The 19108-nt window shown below is 38.8% G+C and overlaps 1 protein-coding gene and 1 pseudogene across 1 annotated transcript in view; both read left to right on the top strand.

Moving 5' to 3' along the window:
* ANK2 (ankyrin 2) overlaps nt 1-19108 on the top strand; it is a 220910-nt gene that overhangs the window by 37066 nt on the left and 164736 nt on the right. The window contains exons 3-4 of the mRNA XM_044913085.1: nt 14433-14531; nt 15845-15943. Coding sequence (XP_044769020.1) covers nt 14433-14531; nt 15845-15943 — 198 coding nt within the window. The remainder of the gene's footprint in view (nt 1-14432; nt 14532-15844; nt 15944-19108) is intronic.
* LOC110575543 lies at nt 3570-5730 on the top strand (annotated as a pseudogene).

Below are 19108 nucleotides of genomic sequence, written 5' to 3'. Positions count from 1 at the left end.
AAATTATAATAAGTTTTAGCTATTATTTAAATAATTTGCTGCCAACTTTTAAAGTTAATATTTAAATCTCTTTAACCCATGACTATCATAATAAGTAGCTCAAATAGTGTTCTTCCTTTGAGCTTCATATGCTGATTTGCTTTAGCACATATGAAACCAAATATGAAAGAAATAATTTATCCATTATTTCTCCTAAAAATTAACCAAAGAAATGAGACTATGTGAAAACATTTAAATTAGGAGAGTTAAAGCTTTCAGTCATAAAATAGCAGTTCTTTCAATTATTGACAAGGATGATTACTAATGGACCAGGTTCCCGTCTGCTTCCTAGGTTTCATTAGAACTGAAAATACTTTTTAAAGTAAATCATTTCTGCATGAATTAATAATTTCCCTAGTCCAGGTAAACATGATATGTTAGACTCAAAAATGCTCAATTCAACTCATCATATTTAACCAAATCTCAGTGCCAGAAAACAGGAGTGAGCAGTATATGCATTTATTACTTCTGTCACCTAACCAGGAAATCATAATATTTTACATTTGTATATTATTTTATAGATTCAAAATAGCATAAATGTACATTATTTTATATACTTTAAAAAATAACTATCTGGGGCGCCTGGGTGGCTCAGTCAGTTAAGCGACTGCCTTCGGCTCAGGTCATGATCCCGGGGTCCTGGGATCGAGTCCCGCATCGGACTCCCTGCTCCGCGGGAAGCCTGCTTCTCCCTCTCCCACTCCCCCTGCTTGTGTTCCCTCTCTCGCTGTGTCTCTCTCTGTCAAATAAATAAATAAAATCTTTAAAAAAATAAAATAAATAAAATAAAAAATAACTATCTGAAGTAGGCAGAGTGGGAAATTTCCGTTTTACTAACGAAGAAACTTTAAATCGTGTTGTTGCTAGTAACGGAGAGAAATGAGGAACTCTGGTTTGGGGGCGTTGCCTCCGGTGCACCACGCCCCCTGTCACAGCCCCGGATGTGCACGCGGTTCAGTGGTGACTTCACCCGTATTCTCAAAGTGAAGAACTCTCCTTTGTCCCATCATCATCCTTCATGTTTTCATTGCAGCATTCATCAAAAATAGGAATGATTAAATTCAGAAAATTCAAATAAGCATACCATAGAAACCACTCCTCTTTTAGAATGGTCTTGGTGAACGTCAGGTTTTTACTTACTCAGTCTGAGAGGATATCTAGTTTCCCCAAGATGCCCTCATGTCTTGGGTCTTGCCAGAACCTGCTTAGTTTTTTTTTGTTGTTGTTTGTTTTTTTTTGCTGTCTAGACCACCTGTGTGCACGCTCTCTCTCTCTGACACACACATGTGTGTGCATGTATGCTTGTGTATTGTGAAAAGTTTCACCGAAAACAAAGCAGAACAAAAACCCCAAACAAAATCAACACTTGCTCATCCACAGTACATTCTATTTTTCTTTATTCCACTTTATATTTTAAAATGTTGATTGGTAATCCATTAAATAGATTTTATGACCCACTTATGCATCATGACCTACAGTTTGAAACTTGGTTTAGAACTTAATTATTTTAACTTAAAAAACATGAATTTGTAAATCAGATCAAGTATGGATTTTTGCTATTCCTTTTTTTTTGGTGGTGAGGGTCTTTGAGACAAATCACTTGACTTCTGAGAATTTTAGGGCCCTTCTCTGCAATATATAATAATGTGATATATGTAAAATATAAAGTATAATAATGATATGTATGTCATTAAGTTTTTCATTGTTTTATTCATCAAGTATTTATTTCTCAGCCCCCATAACCTCTTCATCCCTCTTGATCTTGCTAAGATTTTGAAGAATTTTCAGAACTCTTTCTTCTTCCGGGCTAGCTCACCGTCATATTTAAATTCATTCTCTGTATTTTGCGGATTATATGGTAGAAAGACTTGATGGGGCTGGACATGGGGAAAGACAGGTGGCCAACAAAGGAGCAACCAGCCAGAAGCACTATGGATATCTGGGTGGCCCTGGATCATAGATGACATGGAGATCTGGAAGTGGATTTTACAAAGTGGTATTTTTCTTTTTTTTTTTTTTAAAGGTTTTAATTTTTTTTAAAGATTTTATTTATTTATTAGAGAGAGAGAGAGAGCGCACAAGCAGGTGGAGTGGCAGAGGGAGAGGGAGAAGCAGGCTCCCCACTGAGCAGGGGGCTTGACAAGGGGCTGGACAGGGGGCTCAATCCCAGGACCCTGGGATCATTACCTGAGCTGGAGGCAGGCACTTAACCGACTGAGCCACCCAGGCACCCCACAAAATATTTTCAAAGCATTCTTATTCTAAGCATTTTTCCTTATGAAATGATCAATGAGCTATCAAATTCCAAGCCTCATTGTAAATTAGTAAATACCTTACTAAACATTCATCATTTTTGAATTATAAAGAAAGCCTTGAAGATCTGAGAATAACTCACTAGTAAAACAACTTTCCTCATAGATCATCATAGTTTGATTTCCTTTTTAAATCAGAAAGTTTTGGAGAGCAACAAATGACATGGTAGAATCAGTTAAATTGTGTATGACAAAGGGGACACATTGATTGCTTTGCTGTTTCCAATCTTCATAAAAACTGAATGAATCTTGAATTTTATGACAGTGAGTACTCTTAGTTTTGAGCAACCACCATGAAAGAGGTGGAAAAGGTGTAGCTAGATTATGGCTAGGTATAAGGAGTGAAAATTGGGTTGGGAATATATAAACAGGTTATTTTGTTTTGAGTTTGAGTTCTTTTTCTCCACGTAATTTCTTTTGCTGATGTCATTTATGCCAATGGAAGTGTGAAGTTATAAATAATATTTCATAATTATTTGTATCTCTATATGTGGGCATGTAGTTCCTCTTGAAAAGAGCTCCTGGTTTAAGACATCTCTGACATAGGAGCCCCATTCAGAGTGGGGGTGGGGTGGGGGATTGGGAGTCAAGTTTTACTTTCTTTTCTCTATTATTGCCCTTTGATTGTCCCCATTTGCTCTCCATCTTTTTCTTCTACTATATTTTTTAAAGATTTTATTTATTTATTTGACAGGGAGAGAGACAGCAAGAGAGGGAACACAAGCAGGAGGAGTGGGAGAGGGAGAAGCAGGCTTCCTGCTGAGCAGGGAGCCCTATCAGGGGCTCGATCCCAGAAGCCTGGGATCACGACCTGAGCCAAAGGTAGACAACGACTGAGCTACTCAGGCACCCCTTTCTTCAATATTTTTTAAGAACTCATATATTTCAATGCCTCCTTCCAAATATTTACATTTTAGTAGAATTAAGGAAGTTATGTAAGTTAGTTGTACTTTTCAGATATGCATAGGACAGATTGGAGTACCCTTAACTAAACATGTAAGATTTACAAAGTAGAGTAGCCAGAGATTTGAAAAAAACACAGACAAGTCTATGTAGCACAGAGGTGATTTTCAGTTGTTTAATTATAAATATTTTGGGGCTCTTTGGAAACAGAAAATATGTCACATGTCCTTTGCTTCACCCTTAGAATCTAGCACCTAGAGATGAGCATTTGGTGGGTACCTGGCAAACACTTGTTGATTATGGATTTGTACTAAGATGCAAAACAGCCTAATGGATTTTGATGCAAACATTTACCTTTATGTACGTTTAGCTGTACCTGCTTGAATCTGTTCTTCACCTTTTCCAGATGGACTACTCTATATCTTTTCTGTATGTGCCAGAAATGTAACTAACATTTGAATGGCTCTATAAAAATTTTTATTGGCTATCTGTTCTACCTGGGGTTTCATGCACTAGTTTTATATGATCATAGAAAAGCAGTCAATGGGGAAAATAGCTCATAAAATCAACAAGAGAAATGGTGATTACAGCTTACTGTAAAATCTGATTGTAAATAATGTTATAAAATTGTTTTATAAAATTTTAATAGAAGTGCTAAAGAAAAAAATCTGCCCTTTAAGATTTATTAATTTGCATATGGTTGGGGCACCTGGGTGGCTCAGTTGGTTGAGCTTCTGACTCTTGATTTTGGCTCAGGTCATGATCTCAGGGTCCTGAGATCGAGCCCTGCTCTGGCTCTGCGCTAGGGGTGGAGCCTGTTTGGGATTCTCTCTCTAACTTTGCCCCTTCCCTACCCCCCAAATTTTTGCACATGGTTATTTCAAAGTAGCATTAAGATTTTTAAAAAATATTTGGCATATTTAGTCATTTTAATGATATTCTTTAGAAATAGCGTTATTCCAAAAGTTGTAGGATCAAAGGTGATACCTTGCCTGGGACTCACAGATCTACAAGCGCTTGCTTACAATAAGAGGTCAATGAATATTTGTTGATTGTTTCAAAAGACTCATATTCATATTATTTTATCAACATTAATTTATATATATCAAGGACTTATCAATAGTAGCCTGCTCTGGTTGGTTCCCATTCAGTATATGGTGACATTAGCTGGTAGGGTCAGCCCTGGGACTCCCAGGTACAGGAGGACCTATAGTCCTGGGGACTGGCACAGGCATCCTGGACAAGAGCAGCAAGGAATGCTTGAAGGAGGTGGAGATTTGAACAGGATGTTCTGAAGGTTCTGGTAACCAGAATCCCAGCTATTGGGTCTACTGCACCCAAGGTCCCCACAGTAGTACCCATGCAGGTCCCAGCAGCTCCTGTGATTTGCCCAATTATTGTGACCAAAACATACCAGCAGATCCAACAGACTCTTGGACTCACAGTTCCTCCCATGGTGAGTGGTTCACTTAGCTTTTGCCCTGATGATTGGAGTCACCTGGGCAATCCAGAGGCTTGGGCATGTAGCTGTGGTCCCCCAAAGGACCCCTATCCTGCATCTGGCCTTCATTTCCCATTTACTACAGAGAGCAGATTGTGTTCTTCCCTCTGCAGCAGGTAGTCATCCCACCTCTGGTTCTGCTGGTCCTTGTGGGCCCCCTATGATGCTTCCCCCAGTGGCTGGCCCCCCCCCCCCATTTCCCATCTCCATGGCTGCTCTGAGGCCTCTCCTGGAAGGGCCAGCAACTCCTTAGGAGCTGGGCTTAGGCCTTGGCATTGGGCCTGAAAGAGAAGGAAGAGGCATGGTGGCGGCAGCAGCTGGGCTGGAGAAGACTAGTGCATTGGTTACTGTGGAGGCAGGAGGCACCCCTGTTGGTCCTAAAGTCATTGGGCTCATCCTACCAGTAGCCCTTTCCATGGCTTTGCCTGAATATGAGTCTGAGCCCCTCCCACTAGAAGGAGTGTGGGAGAGAAGCCTACCGCCCCCACTCTGCATTTCTGGACTCCTGCCCTGAGTCCGTGGACCCAGCCCCCATGCCTTGGCCTCATGGTTTTGGAGGTCCCAGAGACCCTGGTTAAGGACAAAAAGGAAAGAAAGCCAGAGAAGTTGAAACATTACATTTGTTAGGCACCTGGGAGGATCCTAGCTTGCTGGAGTGGAATGCAGATGACTTCCACATCTTCTGTGGGGATCTGAGCAATGAGGTGAATGATGACATCTTGGCACGCTCCGTCAGCCGCTTCCCATCCTTTCTTAATGCTAAGGTGACCTGCGACTAGTCTGAGGCAAGACCAAGGGTTAGTCAGCTTTCAAGGACCCTAGCAACTATGCGCAGACCACGTGCGCACCAGGCGTGAGATGAGTGGGAGGTAGTGCGCTCATGCCCCCATCAAGCTGCACAAGAGCAGGTGGGAGGACTGGAAGCTGGACGTGGTGTGCAAGAAGCAGAAGGAGAAGACATCAGGCGTAAGATAGGGTTTGTGGCTAAGCACCTTCTCCCTCCCTCCTGGGTGTTGGCTCCTCTCCACAGTTCTCTTTGGAAAACCCCCAACTATTCACCCATACATCCTCCCCCAAACCAGTTTCAATAAATTTACATTCATTAAAAAAAAAAAGGCTAAAATAATGGCACACAAGTGGTGCTCATAAATGTTTATTTCTTTATTGTTGTCCGCACATTTTCATTGTCATCATTATCATCATTTTTATAGATCAGATCTTTAGAGGACAGAGAGGCTAAGTGATTTGCCCAAAGTCACACATCTGGTTAGGAGCAGAGCAAGGACCTGATTGCATTTCTTATTCCCAATACCATGTTATTATTTCTGCAGTTGACCACACTGTCTTTAAAAAAAAGAAAATAGAAAGATGAAAGGAAGGGAAGAAAGAAAACAATTTCAGTCAGTTGCATACAAATGAGAAACATTTAACCTTTTAACAAACTTAAAAGAAAAGATTTCCAACCAATGACAAGGATGCTCTTCCAATGTCTCATACAGTTGTTGTTTTTACTGTGTATTTATCTCTTTTCCTCCAGATTTGCTTCAGTAGAGTTATAACACCAACAGTTTTTATTCTCAAGCATGCTGAGGATATTAATTCACTGTTTAGGCTACTATTTCTCAGGTTTAATTAATTCTTAGATTTTCCTATTAAGATTTTGTTTTTGATTTTTAAATTATTTTAAATTTTCATTTATGTTGTTTCCACAGTGTTGGTCAGTATGTTGAGCCACTGAGTAGCTAATTAGAATCAGTAACCATATTAATCAAAGCATAATTACTGTCTATAAACCCTGTGAGATGAGGAATCAAACTCGGTGGAAGCACTTGGCATAATGCTGTTTTAAGATACAAAAGGTCTGAAGAATTTTTACAGCAATGTTTTGGTGGCACAACATATACATACGTGCACTCATATGTACTGTGATTCTGACATCATTAAAAATGAAACTAAACAAGATGAAAGCAAAACCAAGGAAAAGAGGAATAGAGAACTTGTGATAATTAATTCTGATGGATACTGAATTTATTCTGTGTTTCCTGGAAATTAGTAAAAAAGACAAACACATTGATTTATGCAGTTTTCCTAAATTAAAGGTTAGTAAAAAGAAGCACAGAGGCTTTTCCTATTACTAAACTTTTTCCTGTTATTGAACTCAACAATAGTTAATTCAGAGAACCCATATAAAATAAACACAAGGGTGAAAATATTGCTCAGATGGACATTTCTTATATTCGCTTTACATATAAACCAAATATGTAGTAATATTTTATAAGTCAGTGAAGGCATTTCTGTAGGGAATCAAGATAACATACTCCAGGTACATTGTTTTCTGGTGATCTAACTGAATGTCTAACCTGATATTAATTTAAGAGAATGAATACCTATTGTTTCTGTTAAGTATGAATTGTTTCAGAAGACTCTTTGGCCATAACTCAGTAAGCTCATGATGAGTGTTCTAATAAATGCAGAAACTGACAATATTTTATTTTTTGGATATGTGCCTCAAATACTATATGTGTGGGAAGCACTATTGGGAAAGTCCTAGAACCTGCCCTGTATTTGCACCCAAATATAAAAGATCTGACTAGGGTCGGCTGGGTGGCTCAGTTGGTTAAGTGTCTGCCTTCGGCTCAGGTCATCATCTCAGGGTCCTGGAATCGAGCCCCACATCAGGCTCCTTGCTCAGCAGGGAATCTGCTAGTCCCTCTGGCCCTCACCCTGACTGTGCTCTCTTTCTCTCAAAAAAAATAAAAAAATCTGAAAAAAAAAAAAAAAAGAAGATCTGACTAGTTGGGCGTGTCCACCTCCTCATTCCCTTACCTGACAAAGTGAAGAATATCTAACAATAATATAACATCCTTTGAAATGTAGGCCAGTACTACTAATTGACCAGGGTAAGCTAAAGCATGTCAGTGTGGCTCCTGTGGGAAATTTGATTTTTAGAAACATGACCTCAGGGACTAACCAAAATGGGTTAACTGCAAAATGTATTCTCTAGGAGTTAGCTGAGTTGTGCTATTGAATGGGATTATTTATCACTTTTCATTTAAACATGATTAACTTATATGTTAGCTCATATTTACAAGATAAAATATTTTTCGCTTAAGTCTAGTTGACGCTGAGTTGCTTTTTCTGATAACAGTTACTCAACGTACTCGATTGCTAATTAAATCTATTTTTGGTTAGAAATTCTAGAACCAAAAAATTAAGCGTAAAGCACAGTGCTTGTCTTCTATTTCCTACAGCTAATTCAATAATATGATAGCAATAATATGATAGTCCCAATTTGGTTGCATTTTAAAAGAAGACATTAAAAATTTATAGCATTTATAACTAGAATGTCATGCATCGTCTGTGTCTTTATAACTACTCTAGTTTCAGTAGTAATAGTATTACAGAAATCTTAAAGACACATGTATATCCTGAATTCAGTTTATATATTATATACAGTTTGGTTTCTGAACTAATCCCTCATATGGAAAATTTTAATCATATTCTTGATGATGTTTCCAATAAAATACAACTGTATTTCAGTAATTTGTAGTAGAATCTTTGTGTCTCCAAAAAGGGTACTTTTTCATTGGAAAATTCTTTCAACTTACAGCATCAGCTTTGTAATTAATTGAGAAGAAAGCTAGCCAATTATTGAGAAAGTTAAAGCAAGTTAAAGGTTTCAGCTGAGTGGATGCTATAGAGTGAAAGGAGAAAGATCCCCCAGAAAGGAAATTGAGAAGAGTATTGTAAATCCTCTAACCATCAGAGTTGGCCACTCATGGAATTGAAGAAAATTTTACACTTTTATTTTTAAAAGATTTTATTTTGTTTACTTATTTTATTTTTTATTTATTTTTAAAGATTTACTTATTTGACAGAGAGAGAGAGATCGCAAGCAGGGGGAGTGGCAGAGGGAGAAGTAGGCTTCCAGCTGAGCAGGGAACCCGATGTGGGGCTCGATCCCAGGACTCTGGGATCAGGACCTGAGCCGAAGGCAGACGCTTAACCAACTGAGCCACCCAGGCACCCCAATTTACTTATTTTAGAAAGAGCGAGAGAAAGAGCACGTGCACAAGCATGTGAGTGGGGGAGGGTCAGAGGGAGAGAGAATGTCAAACAGACTCCGGGATGAGTGCAGAGAGCAATGTGGGGCGTGATCTCACAACCCTGAGAGATCATGACCTGAGCCAAAACCAAGAGTCAGATGCTCAACCGATGAGCCACCCAGGAGCCCCAATTTTACACCTTTTAAACATCTTAATTCTCAAACTTTTCTATTTTAAATTAATAGAAAGTTATATTCAGAATGCCACTGTTGAGATCATTTTCAAACAAGTCTAGGGACCCATTTTAGGCAATTAAGGATTGATGAGTAGTTAATAATGCTTGACTCTTTATAAAATTTATAAACAAGATTACCTGATTTGTAGACTGATCCCACATGCTGCGCATATTGTAGAACTTCAGACTTAAATGAAGACCAGATTCAGGCCATTGTACCTTAGAGAAATTGACCATTGGGGAGTCATTTTTCCAGTTCACATTTTCTATTTATTTATTATTTATTTTAAGATTTTATTTTTTTATTTCACAGAGAGACAGAGCCATAGAGGGAACACAAGCAGGGGGAGCGGGAGAGGGAGAAGCAGGCTTCCCGTGGAGCAGGGAGCCTGATGTGGGGCTTGATCCCAGGACCCTGGGATCATGACCTGAGCCGAAGGCAGACGCTTAACAACTGAGCCACTTAGGCGCCCCAATCCAGTTCACATTTTTTAAAGATAAAACTGCTGTCAAACCTGAAACTTTGGCATGCGAGCAGTGATTTTGCTGGTAAATGTCTAACAACTGGCTCTCAGGGGTGAGAGGAAGTGGAGCCCTGATACATATTATTTGTTGATTCGCATAGTAAAACATTTCCATGACAGGATAGGAAGACATGATACTGAGAAATACTGAATTAAGGAACTAAAAGAGAAATCACTGGCAAATATCGAAAATATTGAGGAGATGCTTTATTCTTCTCTTCCTTCTCTCCTCCTTTTTCAACTGATTACAGCTCTGAAGCCATGGGCTTAGTCTGGGAAAATCTTGTTACTAGGGTACAAGGGTATAAGAACACCTGGCTCTGGGTATCCTAAATACACCAGGTTTTGCCACTTGTCCCTGACAAAATCCAAAGGCAGAGAGATGAATGGGGGTGAAACAAGAAAGGGATTTATTTCAGTGAGGCCAGCACCAGGAAGAGAGCAGACCAATGTCCCAAAGACTCTCTGAAGTGCTGAAAATAGTTTGAGGTTTATATAAAAAAAGTGTGGGACAGAAGTCGGTGGGTGCGTGTAGATGGGCAGTAAGGGTCAGGTCCATCACTATTGAGGGGTCAATTATGTGGGGTTATCACTGGCGTCAGATCAGGGCAGTTAAATTGCTTGAGGGGTAGTTTAAGTTCCCATCACAGGATGCTTTGCCCACCAAGTCTTTTGCCTGAGTTAAAAGATAAGCTGGAAAGAACTTAGTGAGTTAGAAAGTATAGACTGAGGTCAAAATGGAGGTAGTTCAAGTCCTCTTTCAATTTGGTCTATTTGGGGTGGTTAAAGGACTCTGAAGAACATAAGGTGGAACTTCCTCATGTTCCATCAACTGGGAATTTCAACTAACAAGTTAAACTTTTCTTTTAAGTTAAATAAACATTGACATCAGATAAAATAATTACAAAAAGTAAAAGTGATTCAATGAGAAAATTCTAATGGGGTATAAAAGTTAACAAAAATAATTTTTTTTTTCAAAAACTGAAAGAGAATTGCAGAAGAACAAATAAAATGCTTCCCCATTCTTCCAGTCTTGAAGAGGAACTTCATAAAGAATGGGTCAACGCGGGGGGGCAGCTGGCTGGCTGGCTCAGTCAATAGAACATGCAACTCTTAATCTCAGGATTATGAGTTTGAGCCCCATGTTGGGTGTAGAGATTATTAAAAAAAACATAAAGGAAGAAAGAATGGATCAATACAGAAAGTCATATATGGAGAGCTTTTATTATTTGAACAAGCCAGCTGTTTGCCCCTCAAGTAAGAATTTACTGAATAATATGGCATCAGATTTTAGAAAGTGTAACTGAACCAACGTGCTTTCTCTCCTTAGTGAGTCACAGATACACCAGCTAGAGTTGTCGCACGAAGTAAATTTTATTTGCAGCAAATAAGGAGATCATGGGGAATAACTTCCAAAGTTGTGACTCCCCGAGCCAGGGTGAATGGATTCCTTTTATTTAGGGTTAGGGTGAATATTTAGCTAGGGAAGCCCTGTCGTTGTACGTAGAGGCAGGCATAAGACTGTGTATGCACCTTAAGGAAACATGCCTATATACACATTGTATGTTATGTAAATGAGGCCTATGTTCCTCCTTGGGTGGAGACGTTAGTATTGTAATGAGGTAAAGGTAGTTGCCAGTCATTCTAGAGGTCACTCCATGGTCCACCTGTGCAGGCGCGAGTCAGGGGTTAAGCTCAAACTGCTCTGGGTGATCAGGGCCAGCTGGAGGTCTTGTCAGGGCGGTCCCATGGCTGGAGAGGTGGTTTCGGTCCAGTTGCCTAAGTTAAGGGATAAGCTGGAAAGAAGAGCTTAAAGAGGTTCTCCTGGGTGGCTCAGTCATTGGGCGTCTGCCTTCAGCTCGTGTCATGATCCCAGGGGTCCTGGGATCGAGCCCCACATCGAGCTCCCTGCTGGGCAGGAAGTCTGCTTCTCCCCCTCCATTCCCCCTCCTTGTGTTCCCTCTCTCGTGTCTCTCTCTGTCAAATAAATAAATAAAATCTTAACCAAAAAAAAAAAGAAAAAAAAAAGAAGAGCTTAAAGAAAAATGTGGGACAAAGGTTGGTAGGTACAAGCAGGTGGGCAGTAAAGGTCCCACCTGAGGTCTAGCTGGTGCGAACGACAATTCCAGGGCAGAATAAGTCCAGGTGTTCTATGGGTAGGACTCAAGCACCTGGAAAAAATATCCCCGAACCAATCATCTCTAGTCCCCTTTGGACAAAAATCCTGGTCTATAGAAAGCTTATAAATTCTAGGGACTACTCAGGCTTTTCCTTTCAAATATATTAAATAGTTTTGACTATTTGTTGGGGCGCCTGGCTGGCTCAGTTGGTGAAGCATCTGCTTCAGCTCAGGTCAGGATCCCAGGATCCAGGGATGGAGCCATGTGTCAGGCTCCCTGCTCCCTCCCCCTCTGCCCCTCCCACCCCCGCTTGTTCTTTTTCTCTCAAATAAACACAAATCTTAAAAGAAATAGTTTCGATTATTTTCAAATGTGTCTTTACCAAACTATTACCTCTATGCTCTCTTTAGGCTCATTCATTCATCCAGCAGTGTTTATGGAGTAGATACTATGTGTCAGACATGGGGTGAGTGGAGTCTTAGGTGAAATGACGGGGTTAGATGTCTCAAAGGTCCTTTCAGACTCTCAGGTGGAAACTTCAGGTGGAGCAGAGGTAAGAATTGAGGGGAAGGAAAGGCAACTCCTTACAATAGGCATCTGAAAATGAAAAATTCTTTAAATATTAGTTTGCTAGGGGGAGGCTGGATGGCTCCGTCAGTTGAGGATCCAACTCCTCTCTTGGTTTCAGCTCAGGGCATCATCTCAGGGTCCTGAAATTGAGTCCCAGGTGGGCCCCAGGCTGAGTGGGGAGTCTGCTTGAGATTCTGTCTTTCCCTCCCCCTCTGCCCTGCCCCCTGATCGTACGTGTGCTCGCACTCTCTCTTTAAATAAATAAATAAATAAATAAATAAATAAATAAATAAAATCTTTAAAAAGAAATAAATATTAGTTTGCTAGGCAATCTATTGACTCCCATTGACTGGAACATTTGTTTCTTACTGAGTGAAGTAACAGACCCAACTCGAAAAACATTTATGTAATGGCTCATGACACAGAGTAAAAGATTTCTTCCTGTGAGCAACTTAGGAAAACTAATCAAATGTCATGCTGAAAAATATGTAGAATAAAAAGATATCAGTAAAGTTAAAGGCTCTAAAATATCGGGTTAATTATCTCCTTAAAAATCCCTGTCCTATGATCACACTGCTTTCCCTTCATTGTGTCAGAATGAGTTTATTATGTGTGAAGTAGTTTACTTCTATTTAAATTAAGTACTTCCTGTTACCGAAGTGACTGGGTGTTGAGTAACTCAGAAAACAACTTTGATCTGGTAAAGGGAGTGGAAAACAATTTTTATTTGTTGAATCATTTGTGTATAGTTAACACAGTTAACATTATTTGCATGCTGATAGAACACAGGAGTCCTAAAACTATCTTTTTCAAGTTTCTGTTATATTGTTGATTCATTTGCTAAAATATCTAGGAATAACATATTTTGAAAGTACTTTAATTCTTATTATTTTGTGCCAGTAATATATGGAAACCGTGACATGCATGTATTGATAGTACGACTACATCGGTTACTCAAAGTGAAATGTTGTTGAAAAGCCAGGACCGTGTTTTGCAAAGAAGAAAAACAAATATTACTTTGTTTTTGAACCAAATATAAAAGCCTGAATGCTTTCCATAAGAAAATCATTCAGTATAAGATATACAGTGACCGCAAACAGGAAATTTATCATCTAGCAATTTGTATATGTATTTGGTTTCCTTATATGTGTTAAAAAACAAAATTCAACTGAGTAGATTTGAAGATCTAATTAAGCTTTATTAAACAATTAATGAAAGGGGCAGTATCCCATCTATCAAGTAGAGGGGAACTCTAAGGAGTGGTACTAAATGGAAGGTTTTTATAGGAAGGAAGGTGGGGCAAGAAAATTCTTAGCAAAAGAAATGTTCCAGGCAAGGTCACTTTCCCTTAGGGAAAAAGCAGGGGGTCTAATCATTCAGATTACCTCATCTTCCTTTGGGGAATGGAGAAGGCCCATGTGACAGATTACCTCAGTGGTACTGATCAGAGAATTCCTGACTGACTGGTTAAGTCATTTCTGGGGGAGATCAATATAATGTATATAGATAACATATTTAGTAAAATTGTCAATGAGTTTTTTTCAGTGCTATGGTGAATAGTTTTTCAGGAATTTAGATAGATGTGAATCAGATATTACAGTACTATCTGATTATCAGATAAATTTTAAATTTTGGGGAAAAAAACCTAAAGGCAAATTAGTGATATGGTGCTAAATGTCTTTTAAGTACAATGTTGTTATTGCAAAGTTGTTTTACCTTAGAATTGTCCTATGGCTTTTTAATCACTTTTTATGAAAAAGACGTTTCCTTCCCCTTTGTTAAAAAGTAAGATTTATTTAAACTCAGTGTTCTAGAAACTGGAAAGAATTTTATTTCTGGCTGGTGCAACACATGATACAGAGTTGCTCGTTTTTGTTTGTTTTTCTCATTAGAAAAGTATTTAGATATTTCTTAGTTAAAAAAAAAATCCCCCCCCCCCACTTTGTTGGGATAAATTTGCCAAATCCACATTTCTAATGAAATTTACCTCTTTGCCTCTCTGAAGCAAGAATACTGGAAATTCGTCTCTCTGAACTTAATAGCTTAAAGCTAATGCAAAAGGAAAAAGTACAACCAAGAGGCTAGAGTCTGTCTAGTCTCTGGGTTAGATCCATGCTTAAAAATCAGCTCCTGTCCACAGTCATTATTCTACTTCTGAAGTCTTGTTTGCTTCTCCTTGCAGAATGGACTCAATGCTCTCCACCTGGCTGCCAAGGAGGGCCACGTGGGCCTGGTTCAGGAGCTGCTGGGAAGAGGGTCCTCTGTGGATTCTGCCACTAAGGTAATATTCATGCTGGGAGAATTTATTTGGAACAGAGGAAATGATTTAAAGTTGCAGAGATTTGCTGGGACACCAAGATTCTTCACAATGCAGAACTGAAATTGAAACTGTTATTACTGAACTTTGCAGAGAGTTGGAATTGGTTCATTTAGGGATTTATCAAACATGAGACTAAAGAATTCTATGCACCTGGTTTCTAATATTTTTTCTTTTTTCTTTGGTTCCCAGAGAGAGTAGCTTGATATAATCCTCTGTAGACAGTAGCATCTATTTTCCTAAGGTTAATTCATTTAAAAAAAAGTAAATTGATGCAGTAAACTTCTCAGTGGAAATGGACAAGTAATTTTCATGCTTTAATTAAGTTGTATCTTTTAGTATATTCGTTTAACTTGTTAAGAGAATATACAGAATCTTTTATACTGTAATGGAAAAGAGATTTTGGATCATGGATTGAATAATTGGGAAAATTAGATTTTGTCACTATAATGTGTGTATGTAGAGAAATTGGACTCATTTTTAAGGAACTGTTCAAGATGTTTGATATACTAGAGGCTGGTGTTTTTTGGTTGGTACTTGTTTTACTAAAATATATTTGAACCTTGTCTTTGGGGAATCATTTCAGAAACGAGATATTTTTTAAAAATATCATCAGTGGTGACAAATCTTTGGCTTTAGAAGGTAAAGTTTTAATTTGGAGAAAAACAGTAGCCAGTCAGAATCAAGCCTGCTGACCAGAGCTGGAGTGTGACAATATGGTTGTGAGAGATGCAGAGATGCTGCAGGCCCTCAAGCCTCCATCTGGGGCATTATTCTGATCAGGGATAGAGAAAAAGAGTGAATAAATGAGGAATATGGCCAGTTAACCTGGATTTCTAACACCCCATGCAGGCATAGTTGCCAAAATGTAGACTGGCCCTGCTCACAATAGACAGCGATTCTAGTGGAAATTTAAAAACAAAAACAAAAGCTCTCTGGCAATTCTGAAGAGAAGTTAAAATACAAGTTTACCATAGGCAATAAATTGTCACACACACGCACATGCACACAAATCCCAAATTTGATTCAATAAGAACTGAGTCTTTCTTCTTAAACACCTCACCAGAATTGTGAAGGCTAGAAAAGGAAAACACTGTTATGGGAGGCTCAGTGTTTTGATGGCAGACCATTATCCCTTCCCAAGGTGGGCTACTATCTTGATAGAATGACAGATTTTAACCAATTGAACTAATCAGCAAAATTTAAAGTGCCTGTACATTTGATTTCTACAAAATTTGGAAACCTCTAACATTTTCTATTCTGTTTCTCCAAAACAGAAGGGAAACACTGCTCTTCACATTGCATCTTTGGCAGGACAAGCAGAAGTTGTCAAAGTTCTTGTTAAGGAAGGAGCCAATATTAATGCCCAGTCTCAGGTATTACATTCAGGTTTTCTCTTGTGCAAATGAATTCAAATTAGAACAGCTTTGTGAAACTGATTTAATGGGTTGAGCCAGCTGTTGGGTAGATAGATTTACTATAAATACTTCTGTTATTTATTTCAGCCAATTATTTTATTAACTCATGCAACGGTATTTCTTACTTCTTTGATGTATCATGATCTCCCTCTTAATATAACTGAAAATTTGACAACGGTGGTCTCTCATTTGCTCTAAGTGCATTAAAAAAGAATATAAAGTGGTTTTTTTCCACAATGACAGTGACATCTGTGAAATATGAATTATTCATGCAGGTTCTATGTTGCGCTATAAAAGTATTTTCTCTCCTTAAATTTTAAACATTCTCAGAAGATTAGCATTCCAGTAGGAAATCTGCTATGAAGTGGGAATCACACTAATTACCTCACACCCCAAATACAGACTCTAAAAAACTCCTGAAGGAGCCAGGAAAATTCGTGACCCACAGCCTTATGATGCATGTAATAACAATAAACTGGATCCTTATTTCCTGAGTGAAAAAATATTGCTTTGCCCAAAGCTTTACTCTTGGTATCTATTCCGTATCTGTGTAGACACTGAGGTGTATATCTTTATGATTTCATTTCTTCTCTCTCTTTTTTTAAAGTCTTTAGCCTTTCTGAGATCACAGGCCATGCCACAGGGGCTATTGGCAAAATAAACCAGTTCCTCTCTATTTTCTGGGATGATCTCACCAGCTTGCTTTTGAAGGCCTTTGTGTAGGAATGTCTCTACCTATTTATAAAGTTCGTTCATTGATCACGTAGACATGGTTCTAGAGGTATAAATGGCACAAGTCCTGGACTCATAAAACACTACAGGGCAGGGCGCCTGGGTGGCTCAGTCGTTAAGTGTCTGCCTTCGACTCAGGTCATGATCTCAGGGTCTGGGGATTGAGTCCCGCATCGGGCTCCCTGCTCCTTGGGAGCCTGCTTCTCCCTCTGCCTTTCTCTCTCACTCTGTCTCTCACAAATAAATAAATAAAATCTTTAAAAAAAAACCCAACACTACAGGGCAAAAGTTCGAATCAGCCCTATTTTCTTTGACTTTGATTATAGGGAAGAACCTGTTGAAATCATGACAGGACGTTATTTATTTTTATTTCTGTAATAGCATACGATTTAAATAACCACATTTTTCTTTTAAAACCCAAATTACACCTCTATTTTAACCTTTGTTAAAAATATGCCATATTCTAAAAACTTCACTAAATGAACAATTTTTGTTTTAAAGAGTTATTTATTTGAGAGACGAAGAGAGTGAGAGAGAGTGCGCGCGCAAGAGAGAGGGGAGGGGTGGAGGGAGAGGGAGAAGCAGACTCCCCGCTGAGCAGGGAGCCTAACTCAGGATCATGCCCTGAGCTGAAGGTAGACGCTTAACCGACTGAGCCACCAAGGCGCCCGTAAATGAAAAACATTTGTACAATTGGTACCATCTGTAAAGAATTCCCATATATTCTATAAAGTATAATGGCATCTTGGGCTTAGAGACAGAGGACTTGCAAAAGATTTTACTGCTCTAAAGTAAGGGATTAAAACCTTTTCTTTAGAATAGCAAGAGAACATCTTTTTGCTCTAGAGCAAAGGTTCTCAAATTTTAGTGGCCTCATAATCACCTGCAGGGCTTGTTGAAACCCATGATTCTCGGCCCAACCTCAGAGTTTCTGATTCTGTTCTGGCATGGGACCTGAGAATTTTCATTTCTCCCAAGTGCTCACATAATGCTGACACTGCTGGTTCAGGAACACTTTGAGAACCCCTGCTTTAGAGAATGTAAGAGAAAACTGGGCATAAGGACATTGCAGTAAGATTCGCTAACTATAGACCTAACCACCTGTGTAAATCAAGAGTTTGTGTACTGGGGCGCCTTGGTGGCTCAGTCATTAAGCGTCTGCCTTCAGCTCAGGTCCTCGTCACAGGGTCCTGGGATCGAGCCCCACTTTGGGCTCCCTGCTCAGCGGGAAGCCTGCTTCTTCCTCTCCCATTCCCCCGGCTTGTGTTCCCTCTCTCGCTGTGTCTCTGTCAAATAAATAAATAAGACCTTTAAAAAAAGAAAGAGTTTGTGTACTTAAGAAGCATGGAAACGAAAGCCTGGTCAAGTTCAATTGCCCATAGGTTTCTTTTAATGGAAAGTTCACCTGCTAACTGTTAGTGCTGTTAGTATCTATAAAAAGAGCTTAGTTACTTTTCTCAAAATGACTGGTTGAACATTGTGATTTCGTAAAAGTTGACAGGTAGCAAATACTGCAAGATAAATGCTTGTTAAAAGTTCTATCAGTCATTATACTGTGATTATTGGAAATTTATATGCTTTGGAGATTTTTCAAAGAGAACAAGCTAAAACCATTCAATTGGTAATTTGCTTTCAAGAGTCAATGAGCTCATTCTGTATAGTCATAATCATGCCAGTTTATATAACAGATCCTACAGGGAGATTTATATTGTCATTAAGAGATTAAAGTAATCTTTATTTGTATTGTAATTAGCTCAATTTAAGATTCATATATTGTAGGGAATCCTGACAAGTAGCTTCAAACTGATTTTTATTTTGTGAGAAAGTTTTAGAGGGAGAAAAATTAATTAAAATTTAGGGTGTTTTTCTAAATGACTAAGTGATTTGATAAGCCCTATGACATTATTTACTATATTGAATTTAGGTGGCCTTCACTACCAATTAACAAAAAATATTGCTTAAAATATAATTTAATGATTGAAATTAAGATACCGGAATTTATATAAAACAGGTTGATTATTTTGTTCCTATGTGTGAACAAGTCTCAAAGGCATGGTTTCAAGGGCCATTGAGAGAGGTTATGAGTGCTTCATGCCTGATTCTCATTAGTCCTGTCTTGTTTAAGATACAGATTTCTTACATGGCGACAATGGACCTCAGGTGGATGGGTAGGACCATGCTCATGGTAGAATCAGAAAAGGGTCATAGGAATGCCAAATGCTCAAGATAAATTCTGAATTTTATACTCAAATTATCCTTCTATATCTTTCCAAGAACATAATGCAAGGCAAATTCAGGATAGTCTGTTATTATGGGAATGTTGATAGCTGCATAGTATTTTGCCTTTGACAAACTTCTGAGTTATTTGGAAATGGGCCACTAAGATTATTG

Source organism: Neomonachus schauinslandi, chromosome 2 (genome assembly GCF_002201575.2).
Source record: "Neomonachus schauinslandi chromosome 2, ASM220157v2, whole genome shotgun sequence".
Lineage (NCBI taxonomy): Eukaryota > Metazoa > Chordata > Mammalia > Carnivora > Phocidae > Neomonachus > Neomonachus schauinslandi.
This window is presented reverse-complemented; position numbering and strand designations above follow the sequence as displayed.